The 13985-nt window shown below is 69.7% G+C and overlaps 2 protein-coding genes across 6 annotated transcripts; one reads left to right on the top strand and one right to left on the bottom strand.

The window, feature by feature from the left end:
• Nucleotides 1-2879: 2879 nt before the first annotated feature.
• ASB6 (ankyrin repeat and SOCS box containing 6) lies at nt 2880-6846 on the top strand. 2 transcript variants are annotated; one of them, XM_070057902.1, is made up of 6 exons: nt 2880-3134; nt 4069-4250; nt 4754-4860; nt 4951-5059; nt 5416-5502; nt 5582-6846. In XM_070057902.1, the coding sequence occupies exons 1-6, from the start codon at nt 3022-3024 to the stop codon at nt 6316-6318; spliced, it is 1335 nt and encodes a 444-aa protein (XP_069914003.1). In that variant the 5' UTR covers nt 2880-3021; the 3' UTR covers nt 6319-6846. The 2 variants fall into 2 exon arrangements, with proteins under 2 accessions (XP_069914003.1, XP_069914010.1); XM_070057909.1 differs by having other exon boundaries at nt 2890-3134; nt 4154-4250.
• Nucleotides 6847-7262: 416 nt separating this feature from the next.
• On the bottom strand, nt 7263-12462 carry NTMT1 (N-terminal Xaa-Pro-Lys N-methyltransferase 1). 4 transcript variants are annotated; one of them, XM_070057917.1, is made up of 5 exons: nt 12280-12462; nt 9925-10058; nt 9073-9264; nt 8370-8622; nt 7263-7577 (listed from the first exon to the last, which is right to left on the bottom strand). In XM_070057917.1, exons 3-5 carry the CDS (start codon nt 9232-9234, stop codon nt 7321-7323), a joined length of 672 nt encoding a protein of 223 aa, XP_069914018.1. In that variant the 5' UTR covers nt 9235-9264; nt 9925-10058; nt 12280-12462; the 3' UTR covers nt 7263-7320. The 4 variants fall into 4 exon arrangements, with proteins under 4 accessions (XP_069914018.1, XP_069914040.1, XP_069914023.1 ...); XM_070057939.1 differs by having other exon boundaries at nt 12373-12451; XM_070057922.1 differs by having other exon boundaries at nt 9925-10097; nt 12276-12449.
• Between the last annotated feature and the right edge of the window lie 1523 nt (nt 12463-13985).

Genomic DNA, 13985 nt, shown 5'->3' with positions numbered 1-13985 from the left:
CTCCAAGCTCTCGCCCTGGTCTCCTGGACCCTGGGGGCTCTGCGGACTCAGCTCACCTGGGCGAGGCTGGTCAGGCATGGCCTCCGTGTGGGCACACGAGGGCAGAGGGACAGGGCTCCCACGGCGTGCCCTCTGAGCTGAGCTGCCCCGCCCCCCAGGGGCTCCTCCGGGGCCTGGGCCGGCCCGTGAGCGGCTCATGCAGCCGCCGCCTGAGCAGGTGCCGGGAACCACGCCCCTGGTTACCACGGTGGGGGGGGGGGACTCTGGGTGCGCATCAATGGGGGTCCTGATTCTCCAGTGCAAGGGCAGGGTCAGGGTGTGGGGCAAAGAAGGGGGCTGGGCCAGGAGCAGGCCAGGGACCTGCAGGGGTGAGGCCTGAGGACGTGTGTCCTGTGCGGGGGTGAGGCCTGGGGGAGCTCTGGCGGGGAGTGGGCAGGGGGCTGCGTGCAGGGGAGCAGGTCACGCGACAGAGCTGGGAGGAAGACGGAGACTGTGGACGGAATGCCTCCCGCTGTTCACGGCCTGACTCAACCCCACCTGCGGGGGCTCTGCCGCCCGCTCAGCTCAGGTGAGACGCGCCCGGCTCGGGTGGGCTCGGGTGGGCTCGGGTGGGCTCAGGTGAGACACGCCTGGCTCTTGTGGGCTCAGGTGAGACGCGCCCGACTCGGGTGGGCTCGGGTGAGACGCGCCCGGCTCGGGTGGGCTCAGGTGGGCTCAGGTGAGACACGCCTGGCTCGGGTGGGCTCAGGTGGGCTCAGGTGAGACGTGCCCAGCTCGGGTGGGCTCAGGTGGGCTCGGGTGGGCTCGGGTGGGCTCAGGTGAGATGCGCCCGGCTTGGGTGGGCTCGGGTGGGCTCAGGTGAGACGCGCCCGGCTCAGGTGGGCTCAGGTGGGCTCGGGTGGGACGCGCTCCTGGGAGGAAGGGCAGAAAGGGCCCAGAGGCACAAAGATCAAAGTCCCCAGCCCCAGTGCCCAGGGACAGCTCTGTGTGGGGCCTCCCAGGAGGTTCCCTGGCCACGCACGCTCACACACGGGCACATACGTGTACTCTGCCTGTGTGGGCTCACACGGTACCCACTCTGCTGTGCTGCTATGGGGCGGGGTCTCCGGCACGCACCTGCTGCCAGTGGTTAAGGTACAGGCCGGACTTCCCCTCGTGTTTGCGGGTGGCTTTTCATCCCCGTGAGTCACGGCGCGTGCCTTGGCCTGTCTTCCTGCTGGTGTTTCTGCCTGCTTGTTGATTCCCGATGGTTCTTTATATATCGAGGTATTTTCCCGGGTGCACTGGGTAGTCACGGCGAGCCCCAAACTCCCCCGGGAGCGGCAGGCAGGCACTGACCCGCCAGGAGCCTGTCCCCAAGGCCCCTCCCCACCTCTGCGGGGCAAGTCTGGAGTGGGGTGGCAGGAAGGGGCCGGGCCGCCAGGCAGGGAGAGCGAAAGAGAGCAGTGTGAGGGCTGAGGCCAGGGCCCTGGCGACCGAACCGTAATGGGAGGCGGATGGAGGAAGCAGGACAGCCGGCGGCGGTGGGGGCCACGGAGCCCGCTACAGACCGGAGCCGGGCAGCCAGCGGGCCGCAGGGCCCGGCTCCACCGCGCGGTGGCCACGGGCTGCGACAGGGCAGGGGCCGGCTCCTCCCTCCTGCCCAGAGCCCCAGGAGCTGCGAGGACCCTGGGGTCCCCGGTGCCGAGCGGAGAGACAGGGTGCCCGGCAGGGCTGTGCACCCCCCGGCCGAGCCTCAGCTTCCCTGTCTGGCAAGGGTGGGGCCCGGGGTCGGCCGGCCCTGCGAGCGTCCCCTCGCCCATCCGCCCATCCGTGACGCGGGAGCTCTCCCGCTGCCCCCGAGGCCGCCAGAGCTGCCCGGGCCCCCAGCTGACAGGTGAGACCAGGGCGCCGGCCTGGCCCGGCCCGGCACAGCGCGGTTAACCCCACCTGGAACGCGGCCTCCCGGGAGGGAGACGAGGCCAGCCGGGTTAGGGCGGGCAGGGGGCGGCCGGTGCGGGCAGAGGTGGGCGGAGCCGGGGGCTCCAGGAGCGGGCAGGGGCAGGCAAGGGCCCTGACCCCTGGGAGCACGCGGGAGCGCGCGTGGATACCCGCGTACGGCTTTGTCCTGGGGAGCTCAGCACCCCCCGAATTCCTCATCCCAGGGGCCCCTGTGCCCTCACGTGCTCCGGGGTCCCCAGCACACACACGGGGCTCAGCCCCGGGCCTCTCCCCTGTGTGCCGGAGCCTGTTCCCCCCCCCCCCCGCCCCAGGTGCCCGTGAGGGGCGGCACCAGCCAGGGTCTTGTTGCGGGGAGGAGCCTGGACCCTCCCTCAAAGCGGGGGCAGGGCACACGTTTCCGACCCCCAAGACAATGCCTGGTTGGGGTGGGGGGGGCTGAGGGTTTTTTTTTTCCTCCCGACGTCTGCACCGTCCGCATCAGCAGAGCGCCGGACCCGGGGCCTCAGGAGGCTGCCCTATCCCCATTTCTCAGATGAGGAAAATCAAGTCCGCAGCGTCCACCGCGGCAGGAAGGAGCAGCCGGCCCCGGACGGAGGGTGAGGACTCGGCCGGGTGCCCTTGACCGGCCCACTCAGAGGCCCGCGTGCGGCCAGAGGGGGCCGCAGCCACTCCCGGGGGGAGGAGCTGCGGGACGGTCAGCGGCCAGCCCCGCGCGCAGCTTCGACGGCGCCCAGCGGCCGCGCGCGGGATCGCGGGTGGAGCGGGGCCGGGCTGGGGGCGCGCGGGGGCGGGTCCGCGCCGGGACTCAGGGGGCGGGGCCCCCCGCGGGGTGGTGCGCGCGCACACACACGTGCGCACTTCGGTCCTCCGACCGGCAGGGGGCGCTCGCGCCGCGCGAGCACGGGTCTCTGTGCGGCGCGGGCCGGAAGTGGGAGGCTCACTTCCGGCGCGGGGCCGCGGCTTGGGCGGCGGACGGGGTGGGAGCTGGGGCAGGAGCGGCCGAGCCCGCAGCGGGACCTGCAGCCGCCGCAGCGCGCCCGGGCTCCGCGTCGGCCTCGGCGGGGAGGCGCGGCCGCCGCCATGCCGTTCCTGCACGGGTTCCGCAGGATCATCTTCGAGTACCAGCCTCTGGTGGACGCGATCCTCGGCGCCCTGGGCATCCAGGACCCCGAGCGGCAGGAGCCCCTGGACGGGTAACTCGCCCCTGCGGGCTGGCGGGCGGGGGCTGCGTCGCGCGTGGTCGCTCGCCGCTTGGCGAGGCCGGGGCAGCCGTGTGCCCCGCTGTGCGCGTGGAGAGGCCGAGGCCAGCGCCCCGGGCCGCCCTTTGCGGGGCGCTCCTGGTCCGCGCTGGCCGCGGGTGGGGAGAGCCGGACAACGCGGCGTCGGCCCGGGCCCCGCCCTGCGGTCTCCCCCGGGAACCAGTCGTGGTCACCGAGTTTGCGTCTTGCCCCGCGCACAGGGCAGGCCCCAGCCTGCTGGTGCCGATGCCGCGGGAGAGGCTGCTTAGGGTCGCGGTGTCCGAGGGAAGCGGTGCAGGCGCGGGGGGATTGTCCGCGGGGCTCAGCCACGGGGGTGCTCGGGGTCTTTGCAGAGACGGGTGAAGCTGCGGCGCGGTGCGGGATGCCCGTCGAGGGAGAGGGCAGGGCGGGCCCAGCCGCCGTGCGCGCGCCGCTCCGGATGGGTGCTCAGGGCGGGGTGGGTGCAGGATAAGCGGGAGCCCTGCCCTTGAGCCCGCGGGGGAGGGGAGCAGCCCTGGAGCGGGGGCGTCGCCAGGGCGGTGCTGGGGCCTGCAGGCTCCGCGTGCGCTCACCTGCCCCAGGGCGAGTCCCGCACTTGCGACGGACGTGGGCCTCGCGGGAGGCCGCCCTGGGCAGGTCGCTCTGGCCGGAGCGGGGCCCAGGCGCTGCCCGCTGCGTCCCGCCCTCCATCCCTGGTCACTGCCCTCACCGGGGGCGCTGCACCTCCCAGGCTGTGAGCCGAGTGCATCGTTCCCGGCCCCCTCAGGTGCTTGGTGGCAGCGCAGAGGGGACAGGTGCACGGGGTTCCCTGCAGTGCTGGGAGCCGCCCCTGCCCGGGGCCGCCGCAGCGGGGCGCGGCTGCTGCCTCACAGGGTCCCCCCCGCCCCAGGCCCGGCTACGTGGCCAGCGAGGAGGGCCGGCTGCGCGTCCTCACAGAGCTGCTGGAGCGGAAGACCCACTCCCCGTTCTACCAGGAGGGCGTGAGCAACGCGCTGCTCAAGATGGCCGAGCTGGGGCTGACGCGGGCGGCCGACGTCCTGCTGCGGCACGGGGCCAACCTCAACTTCGAAGGTCAGCCGGGGCCCCTGGGGGCGGCGGGCGGCCATTCCCTGGGGAGCTCGCTGGTGGCCCTGAGCGGCGGGCAGAGCGCGCTGGCTGCTGACTCAGCAGAGCGGCCGGCCCTCAGCTCCCACGCGTGTGCAGACGCGGCAGCTGGCCCTGCGCCCGGAGCCAGCCAGCTCCTCCGAGCAGCGGTGCAGGGGCGGGGGCAGGGCCGGCAGAGGGGTTCTGATGCCCCAGATTTCAGCCCAGCCCGTCTCCCTCCCCCTCTGAGCCCCTGGCGCCCGAGGCTCGGGGGCCCAGGTTGTGCTGCTGCCAGGTCTCCAGGGGCGAGGCCCCAGCTGGCCCTGTTTCAGCAGGAGCTAAAGCCAAGGGGGTCAGGTGCTCTGTCCTGTCCCTCCGGCTCCATCCTGACCCCCGTGGGGACGGGCAGGGCAGCCCTGGCCATGGCTCCTGCCTGGAGCAGACAGGAGAGCCGGGCCTGGGCGCTGAGCTGCCCCGGGCTGTGCCTGCAGACCCGGTGACCTACTACACGGCGCTGCACATCGCCGTGCTGCGGAACCAGCCCGACATGGTGGAGCTGCTGGTGCGCCACGGGGCCAACATCAATCGCAGGGACCGGGTACGCGCCGGGCCAGCCTGCTTCCCGGGGTGAGGGGCTGGGGGCCCCTGGCAGGCCTCCAGGCCAACCTGCCCCACGCTCTCGGTCCAGATCCATGAGAGCAGCCCCCTGGACCTGGCCAGCGAGGAGCCCGAGCGCCTGCCCTGCCTGCAGCGGCTCCTGGACCTCGGCGCAGACGTCAACGCGGCCGACAAGCACGGTGGGTGCCTCCCGCGTGACGGCAGGCGGCCTGGGCCCCGGCCCCATCTGGTCACTGCACGGTGGGTGCACAGGTGAACTCTGCCAACTTCTGGCAGTCGAGGGGCTTTAGACAGGCCACGTGGTCGCCGTGCCCGTGCCAGCCCCATGGGCGCCATCGGGGCGAGCCGTGGCTTCCTGTCGGGACAGACCCAACCCAGGCCTCAGGGAGCATCTTGGGGCCAGAGGACCCCTTCCTCTCCCACCTGTGGGGGCAGGAGCGCCGGGAGCCACCCCTCACCCCGTCCCTGGTGCGCTCGGGCCCTGCACCTGTGGGGTGGTCCTGACCGGCTCCCTGGCCGCCCGCACCCCTTCCAGGGAAGACGGCTCTGCTCCACGCGCTGGCCAGCAGCGACGGGGTGCAGATCCACAACACGGAGAACATCCGGCTCTTACTGGAAGGAGGTGAGGCCCCGCCCTGCCCCGCCCGCGGCGCCTCGTCCCCGCCCCCGGGCCGCGCCCCCACCCTCTGTTGTCCGTCCAGGGGCGGACGTGACGGCCACCACCAAGGACGGGGACACGGTGTTCACCTGCATCATCTTCCTGCTGGAGGAGACCGTGTGCGGGGACATCGAGGAGTCGCCCATGATCCGCCGCTTCTGCTTCCAAGTCACGCAGCTGCTGCTGGCCCACGGCGCGGACCCCAGCCGCTGCCCCGCCCACGAGTCCCTCACCTACGTCTGCCTCAAGAGCTTCAAGCTGCACTTCCCCCTGCTGCGCTTCCTGCTGGAGTCGGGGGCTGCCTACAACTGCTCCCTGCATGGCGCCTCCTGCTGGTCCGGCTTCCACATCGTCTTCGAGAGGCTCTGCTCGCACCCGGACTGCCCCGAGGACAAGAGCCACGCGGACCTGCTGCGCAAGGCCGAGACCGTCCTGGACCTCATGGTGACCAACTCCCGCAAGCTCCAGCTGCCCGAGAACTTCGACATCCACCCGGAGGGCAGCCTGGCGGGCAGGGTCCAGGCCCTGCACGGCTCCCTGCGGCAGCTGGAGCGCTGCCCCCCGCCCCTCAAGCACCTGTGCCGCGTGTGCATCCGGCTGCACCTGCAGCCGTGGCCGGTGGACGCCAAGGTGCAGGCCCTGCCCCTCCCGGACCGGCTCAAGTGGTACCTCCTCAGCGAGCACGGCGCGGCCGAAGAGGACGTCTCGGCGTCCCCGACCGCGGAGCAGGGCCCCGGCGGCTTCGGGCCACTCGGGACAGCCGTGGGGCGGGCACTCTGACCTGGTCCTTGCCGGCAGGGAGAGGCCGTGCCTTCCCTCTCCCTCTGCAGCAGCCGCAGTAGAGACAGGTGGGGTGTCCACACCAGGGCACCGTGGGGACACGGTGACCCGTGCTGCGGGAAGGGCCCCGCCCTGCCCTCGCAGATCCCGTCTCCAGGCAGCCCGGTGAGCTGGGAAAGGCGCCCTGGCCACCGCGGGCTCGGGCTGGTGCTGGGCTGACTCTCATGGCCTCATCTCTGGGCCGAGGTACCCGGCTGTGCTCCCGCGGCAGCTCCACTGGTGCCAGACCTGGTTGGGGACCACGCCGTCTGCTGAGAAGCGCCCACAAGCGCAGCACGGGGAGAGGCTCCCCAAGGGGGCCCGATGGAACAGGCGGGCCCACGAGTGGACAGTCCCGTCCCGAGCCAGGCTCCTGCGGGCCACTTCCGAGTCACGTGGGTCACTGAAGTGTGTGAATCCTTCGGGAGTGGGCTGAAGTGACGATGCTTTATTTATATCATAAGATTAAACCAAGTCTCGTGGCCTTAAGGGTTCCTGTATAACATTTCTGGCCTTCCCCACGCAAGTTCAAGGTGAAAAATCCCACAGCAGCCAGTGGGGAGCAAGGGGGTGCTGCGTGTCCCCTAGAACGCTGCTCTACACCAGGGACTCCCAGTGCCGCCACGGCGGAGCCCCCACCACGGCCAGGAGGGAAGCCACACGCAGGCTGCGGGGACCCTGTCTGCAAACAGGACGTGGGGCACACTTGCCCGTGAGGCACCCTCTGACGGGGCCACCCAGCCCGGTGCCCCACCCTCGAGGTGACCTTGGCAACCAAGTGACGGTCATTCCCCTCTGCCTAAGGCACGACTTTGGTAGGGTCACCCGACTCCCACGCGGGAGCACTGGCCCCGTGGGCCGCACTGCCCGGCCCCCAGCGCCTGTTGGAAGAAGAGCCTGCACCGTGCGGACACACGCGTGTATTTGGCAGCCCGACGCCCGCCCTGGGCCGGCCCGGCACCCTCATCTCAGGGCCAGGCTGTAGACGTGGTAGATCTCGTCGGGCAGGTTCTCCTGCCGCTCCTCGGCCAGGAGGCTGAGGCCCGCGCTGCGGATGAGCGCGCGCACCACGGCCAGCGCGCGGCACACGCTGCTGTCCACGTCGTCCAGGATCACGCCCTCCTGGGCCATGTTGTCCTTGATGACGATGATGCCGTTGGGGCGCAGGCCCCGCCTGCAGCGCCGCAGGAACTCGGCCAGGTGCTCGTCCGTCAGGTGTCCTGCGGGGCCGGAGGGCACTGTGAGCCCGGCGCCGGCTCCCACCCGGGGAGGAACCCGGCACAGGAGTCAGCCGGCCGGAAGCAGATCCTGGCCGCGGTCCCGCCAGCCCCAGGCAGCGCGCCCGGTCTGAGTGTCAGACCCTCCCTCCCACCCCGTGTCCACGAGGCTTCCTGCGACCGCGGGGCATGGCTCCAGGGTGGCCGGCTGCTGTCACAGGCACCTGCCGTGGGGTCGGCAGCCGGGGCACGGCCCAGCCAGGCGCCGGGACCACTCAGCCACAGCCTAGCCCTTTCATCTCAGTTTCACAAGCCCTTAGAAAACTCACGTTTCCGTCCCAATAGTTAAGCTGTTGGTCACTTAAACATTTCCCAACAACTGGCCTGGCCTGGCCCAGGTAAAGCCACTGCTTGCCACACCAGCGTTCCCCAGTCTGAGCGCTGGTTCTAGTCCCGGCTGCTCCACTTCCCATCCAGCTCCCTGCTGATGCACCTGGCAAAGCAGCAGAGGATGGCCCAGTGCTTGGGCCCCTGTGCCCACGTGGGAGACCCGATGGAGCCCCTGGCTCCAGCCTGGCCCAGCCCCGGCCGGTGTGGCCATGTGGGCAGGGAGCCAGCAGACAGCTCTCCTTGCTTCTCTGTCCCTCTGCCTTTCAAATAAATCTTGAATTGTGTTCAACAAGAACTACCCGCAGTGGGCAGCGACAGGCATTCCGCAGGGCCCGGGCAGGGCCACAGGAGCAGGACCCAGCTCCCAAGGCCCGCGGGGAGCCTGAGCGGTGGGCGGGGCCTCACCTATCACCCACTGGATCCAGATGACGTCGTAGGAGCCGGGCGCGGGGCTGAAGTCCTGCAGGCCGCAGCAGAAGTAGTTGCGCACCCTCTTGCCCTCCTCGCCCAGGTAGGTCTTGGCTTCAGCCAGGAAGCCCTCCGTCACGTCCACCATGTCCACCACTCGGAAGAGCGGCAGGAGCAGCCGCTTGGTGATCCTCCCGATGCCAGCGCCGCAGTCCAGCGCGTAGGACGTCCCCGTCTTGTTCGGGCCGTCCTGCAGAGCACAGCGGGCAGCCTCCTAGCAAGGGGCCTCCCTCGTGGGCTCGGCAGGGGCCACGAATCGCCTGCGGGGAGGGCGGGGGCTCCCTCCCACACCAGTGGGACAACTCGGTGCACTGGTCTCCTGGCTCCTGGGACCCCAGCGAGGGGACAGAGGCTGGGAAGGGGGAGAGGGGAGGGGAGGGAGGGAAGGGGGAGAGGGGAGGGGAGGGAGGGAAGGGGGAGAGGGGAGGGGAGGGGAGGGAGGGCAGGGCAAGCAGCAGCCTCCGGTGCTCCCCGAAGACCACAGAGGGAGGAGGGGCGGGCAGCACTGTGCAGCAGAGGACGGCCACCGCTCCACCCGGGAACCTGACGGCCAGCACCACAGGCGGCGCTGGCCACGGCCCTGTGGCGGGAGGCGCCCAGAGGTGCCGGCGGCCCGCACGGAGCCAGCACAGCTGCCTACCCTGAGGAACCGCTGCAGGAACTTGCGGGAGCTGGTGATGTCGATGCTGGAGATGTGGCCGTACCCCCCGAGCATGCCGTCCACCGTGGGCGGGACCTGCCTCCAGTACGTCTCGGCCCTGGAGTAGAACTGCTTCTCATCTTCGATCACTTCGCTCGTCATGCTGGCGCCAGCCCCGCCTCAGCGCCCCTCCTGAGGGGGGGGAGGGGTGAGCCGCCCCGCCAGGCGCCCCACACCGGCAGCGCGGGCTCCCTCCCGCAAATCAGAGCGAGGCCCAGTGTCCGGCCTCTGCCGCCATCCTCGGCGTGACCCCGACTCCGTGGCTTCTGGCCCCGGAGAGCAGAGAACCCGGGATTAAGGGAGAGGAGGACGCGGCAGGACGCTTCGGCCCGGCTGTGGACACTCCTGCTGACCCGGGAAGCCCTTGGCCCTCCCACCCCAGTCATGAGCGGGAGACGGCCAGGCAGAAAAGCAGCCACACCTGGGACCCACACAAGTGAGGTGCGGGAAGGGCGCCCCCTAGCGGTGGCTGGCCAGGCAGAGGGGCTGCAGCTCCCAGAGGACAGGGCGGGCGGAGCACGCAGCCCAGTGCCAGCTGGAGCCCGGCTGCCTGGCTCCGGACCCAGCTTCCTAATGCACCCAGGAGACGGTGCGTGGGCCCTGGACCCACGTGGGAGACAGGGTGGAGCTGCTGGCTCAGACCTGGTTGCTAGCGTCATTTGGGGAGTGAACTAGCAGATAGAAGCTTTCTCTCTCTCTAACTCTGGCTTTCAAAAAAGAAAGAAAAAAAAATAGACCCCCCCCCTCCCCCCAGAGGACCACTGTGGGTCTAGTTTAGAATTTAGACTTTACCTTTAACGAGCAATGAACTTGGGGCTGGTGCTGTGGCGTTGCGGGTAAAGTCGCCACCTGCGGCACTAGCATCCCATATAGGCACTGGTTCGAGTCCCGGCTGCTCCTCTTCTGATCCAGCTCTCTGCTATGGCCTGGGAAAGCAGTGGAAGATGGCCCAACTCCTTGGGCCCCTGCACCCGCGTGGGGGACCCAGAAGAAGCTCCTGGTTCCCGGCTTCAGATCAGCCCAGCCTTGGCCGTTGTGGCCATTTGGGGAGTGAACCAGCGGATGGAAGACCTCTCTCTCTGTCTCTCCCTCTCTCTCTCTATAACTCTACCTCTCCAAAAAATAATCTTTAAACAAACAAAAAAAAGCAGTGAACTTGAGACAGATCTGTGCTTCTGCAGCCTGCAGGGGTGGACGCTGATGCGTGAGGGAGACCAGCCACGTGGCCAGGCAGGGGGCCCCACCAGCCCCTCCCACCGGCCAGTGGGAAGACGGCGTCTTTCCCAGGACACTGGCAAGGTCAGGGCACCATTCTGGGTGCGGTGGTGGGCTCACGGGCCCCCTCTGCTTGCAGTCCGCACTGAGGAAGAAAATCGGAACCAACTGGAACCCACGGCAGGAAGACGAGGGTTCCCGGGGTCGGAGAGCCCAAGGACGGAGGGGCCCTTTCTGAACGGTGGGCGGGGGTGGGGGCACGGCAGCGGCAGAGGAGTGTGGCTGAGCCTACGGAGGACAAGACGGGCCAGAGGCTGGGCCCCCGCGCCCGGGTGCACAGCTGGCGGCACACGGAGACGGAGCGCCTCAGCGCCTCCCCAGGCGCCGGCACCTGAGGCGGCAGAGGCGCCGGCGGCCACGACACCCGTCACAGGGACAGGGCAGGCAGCGTGCGAGTGCTGCTGACACTGATGGCCCCCCCCCCCCCCCCCCCGTGCAGCCAGCGCGCCCTGAGGCAGGGGGCGCGCCCACCCAGGTCCAGGGGCCTTGTACCCAGAGGGCAGCACCTGCAGCCAGTCCGCCACTCGCCGAGCGGCCGTTAAACGCGGGAGACCGTGAGCTCCGCGCAGCTCTGGCCGCTCCCCACATCTAAGAAAATCCCCAGCACCCAGGACGGGGACGCCGAAGGCCCTTCCCGACAGCGATTTTTTGCTTTACCAAAAGCCTCACACGACGGGATGCCTAGACGTACAGGAAATCCACTCACGCAGACGCTAGGAGTGCGCCAGGGCGGCCGCTCACACGCCTGCCCCGAGGGCTCGGGCGCAGGGTCTCTAACCCGCGCCCCAAGCCTGTGGGCTGGAGACGACCGCAGGCGGGGCCTGATCAGAGGCGGGCAGGGGCCCACCTGCCAGGGCCCCGCAGGGTGGGAGAGGCCAGGTCTGCCAGCCTCGCTCGGACCCCGGGCGTCACTCTCCCTCGGCTGCATGGCTCCGGGAAGGCTGAAGTGAGCACAGGGCCGGTGCTGTGGCCTAGCGGGCAAAGCCGCCGCCTGCAGCGCCGGCATCCTGTATGGGCGCCGGTTCTGGTCCCGGCTGCTCCACTTCCCATCCAGCTCTCTGCTGTGGCCTGGGAAAGCAGAAGATGGCCCGAGTCCTTGGGCCCCTGCACCCGCGTGGGAGACCCTGAAGAAGCTCCTGGCTCCTGGCTTCGGATCGGCCCAGCTCCCGCCATTGCGGCCATCTGGGGAGTGAACCCGCGGACGGAAGATCTCTCTCTCTCTGTCCCTGTCTCTACCTCTCTCTCTCTCTGTCCCTGTCTCTACCTCTCTCTCTGACTTTCAAATAAATAAATTTTTAAAAAGTGAGCACGAAGAAGCTGAAAGGCCGAGGCCAAATTCCCCGCAGCTGAGATTCCCCGCAAACCGCGAGCGCCGGGCACCGCTAAGACGGCGTGGCCGGGGCGGCCTGGGGCCCCTCGCAGGGCCGGAGCGCCAGGGCAGCCCCCGAAGGGAGCCACGGGCGCCCAGGTCCCTCCCGGGGCTCGGCCCGCCCCCTGGGTCATCATCCCACGCTCCCCACCCGCGGCCACTCCGCCACGCCCGGGCTGTGCGGACCGAGAGAAAGGGTCACACGGCCGCTGGGCAGCGCGGCCTGGGCTCCCGGACACGGCCGCCTCCCCGAAAGCACGCTGACCTTGGCCCCGGCCGGGCCGGGGTCAAACACGACAGCAGCCGCGCTGCCCACGCCCACGCCGGGGAGCGGCCCTCCGGAGCCCCACTGCCCGGAGGGGCTCCGCCGCGGCCCCGGCCCCCTCTGCCCCGGCCCTGCCCAGGTCAGCCCCGCCGCCTCCCGGGGACGCGCACGTGGGGCCCGCGCCGGGGTCACGTGACGAGCCGGGCCTCGCCGCCCCGCACCGCACCGCGCTACTCACCCCGGGCGGGGGCTCCCGGGGCGCAGGAGGAGAGGGCGGGGACGAGGACAGGAGGGCGGCGGCGGCGAAGACCCCCTCCCCGACCCCACGGACCCGCCGCAGCTCCGGCACTCCACGACCAGCCGCAACGGCGGGCGGCGCGCGCTGCCTTTGTCCGCCGACGTCACTTCCGGGCACGGGGCGGGGCCGCAGCTGGCTCCGCCCGCGGCCGGCTCGCCCCGCCCCGCGGGCTCCGGGTGCGCTGCGGGCCGTGGGGGGCTCGCGCGGCGTGGCCGTCTTTCCGCGCCCGTCTGGACTTGTGAGGACGAGAATTCTGTGGGCTCTCCTTTGAGGAGAAAGGGAGAGAAGCCATTGTCTTCGGTGCAGCCCATCCCCACTGGCACCTTAAAGTGATATGCGATGAGAGAGAGAGAGAGAGAGAGAGAGAGAAGGAAGGAATTCCCTTGGCGGAGCTAAGGGGTTTCCAGCCCAAATAAGCATTTCCAGGGCGTAAAGTTGGCGGTGCGAGGCTGGCCTTGGCGCACCCGCGTCCCCCATCGGAGCTCCTGGGTCTGAGCCCTTGTCCACTCCGGGCTCCCCCTCCGCGCTGATGTGCAGCCCTGGGAGGCAGCAGCTGGTGGCCCAAGTGGCTGGGCCCCTACCGCCCCCGTGGGAGACCCGGATGGGTGGCGTTCAGGGCTCCTGGCTTCAGCCTGGCCCGGCCCTGGCTGTGGGGGAGGCGTTTGGGAATGAGCCAGCGACAGGTCTGTGGGTCCGGGTCTGTCTCTGCCTTTGCAGCAGATAACTGGCATTTTTGTTTAAAGTCGCCCATTTCTGACATTCTGGACCGGTCCCGAGGCAGCGGGCTTGCAGGGCCCTGCTCTGCCGTGAGCGGTGCTGATGCCGTCAGGGTGCAGCCTTGACATCACGCCTGGCAAAGCCCAGAACTCGGGAAAGGAAAGCTGTGGTCACGCCACATCCACCTTAGGTGGACACACACCCTGGGGTCACGGCCGCACAGCCTCCTCTGGCGAAGCACACAGGAGGTGCCTGTAGTGGGAGCCAGGGCGCGGGGGAGCTGACCATCGGCTGACGAACACCCGCGGGGACCTCCCCTCGGGCTGTCCCAGGGCACACGCGGGTTCCAGGATCTGAGCCTCCCTCCCCAGCGTCCTCTTCCCCGTCTCTAGGAAAAGGGCGTAGACCCTGGGCAACTTCTTGGGCTGGCGCCTGCATCCTCCTGGGGAGGGTTCTGCTCCCAGCCCTCCTGCACCCAAAGGCCCAGCCGTGCCTGGTTACCTGGCGGGGGGCAGGACCCCCCACCACACGCGCGCGCACGCTCAGTGCAGGATGCCTCCAGGCCAGGCAGACCCCTGGCCGTGGAGCCTCTCCCAAGCCTCGCACATAGTAGGCACTCAGTAAATGCAGAACACGAGGGCTGTGGGGCTCCCTAGACAGCACCTGTGACAGCAGCATCCCACTGAGCGCCGGTTCCGGTCCCGGCTGCTCCACTTCTCATCCGTCCCTGCTAACGCATAGGGGAAAGCAGCAGGGGGGGCCCCACATGGCTCCTGGTTTTGGCCTGGCCCAGCCTTGGCCATTGTAGCCATTTGGGAAGTGAACCAGCCAATGAAATCTCTCTCTCTCTCTCTCTCACTCTAGCTCTGCCTATCAAATAAAATAAATAAATCTTTAAAAAAAAGGAGAGAGACCATCTGATTTGTCTG

This window comes from Oryctolagus cuniculus, chromosome 1 (genome assembly GCF_964237555.1).
Source record: "Oryctolagus cuniculus chromosome 1, mOryCun1.1, whole genome shotgun sequence".
In the NCBI taxonomy this organism is placed as follows: Eukaryota; Metazoa; Chordata; class Mammalia; order Lagomorpha; family Leporidae; genus Oryctolagus; species Oryctolagus cuniculus.
The sequence above is the reverse complement of the archived record's forward strand: the minus strand, read 5'-3'. Positions and strand labels throughout refer to the sequence as shown.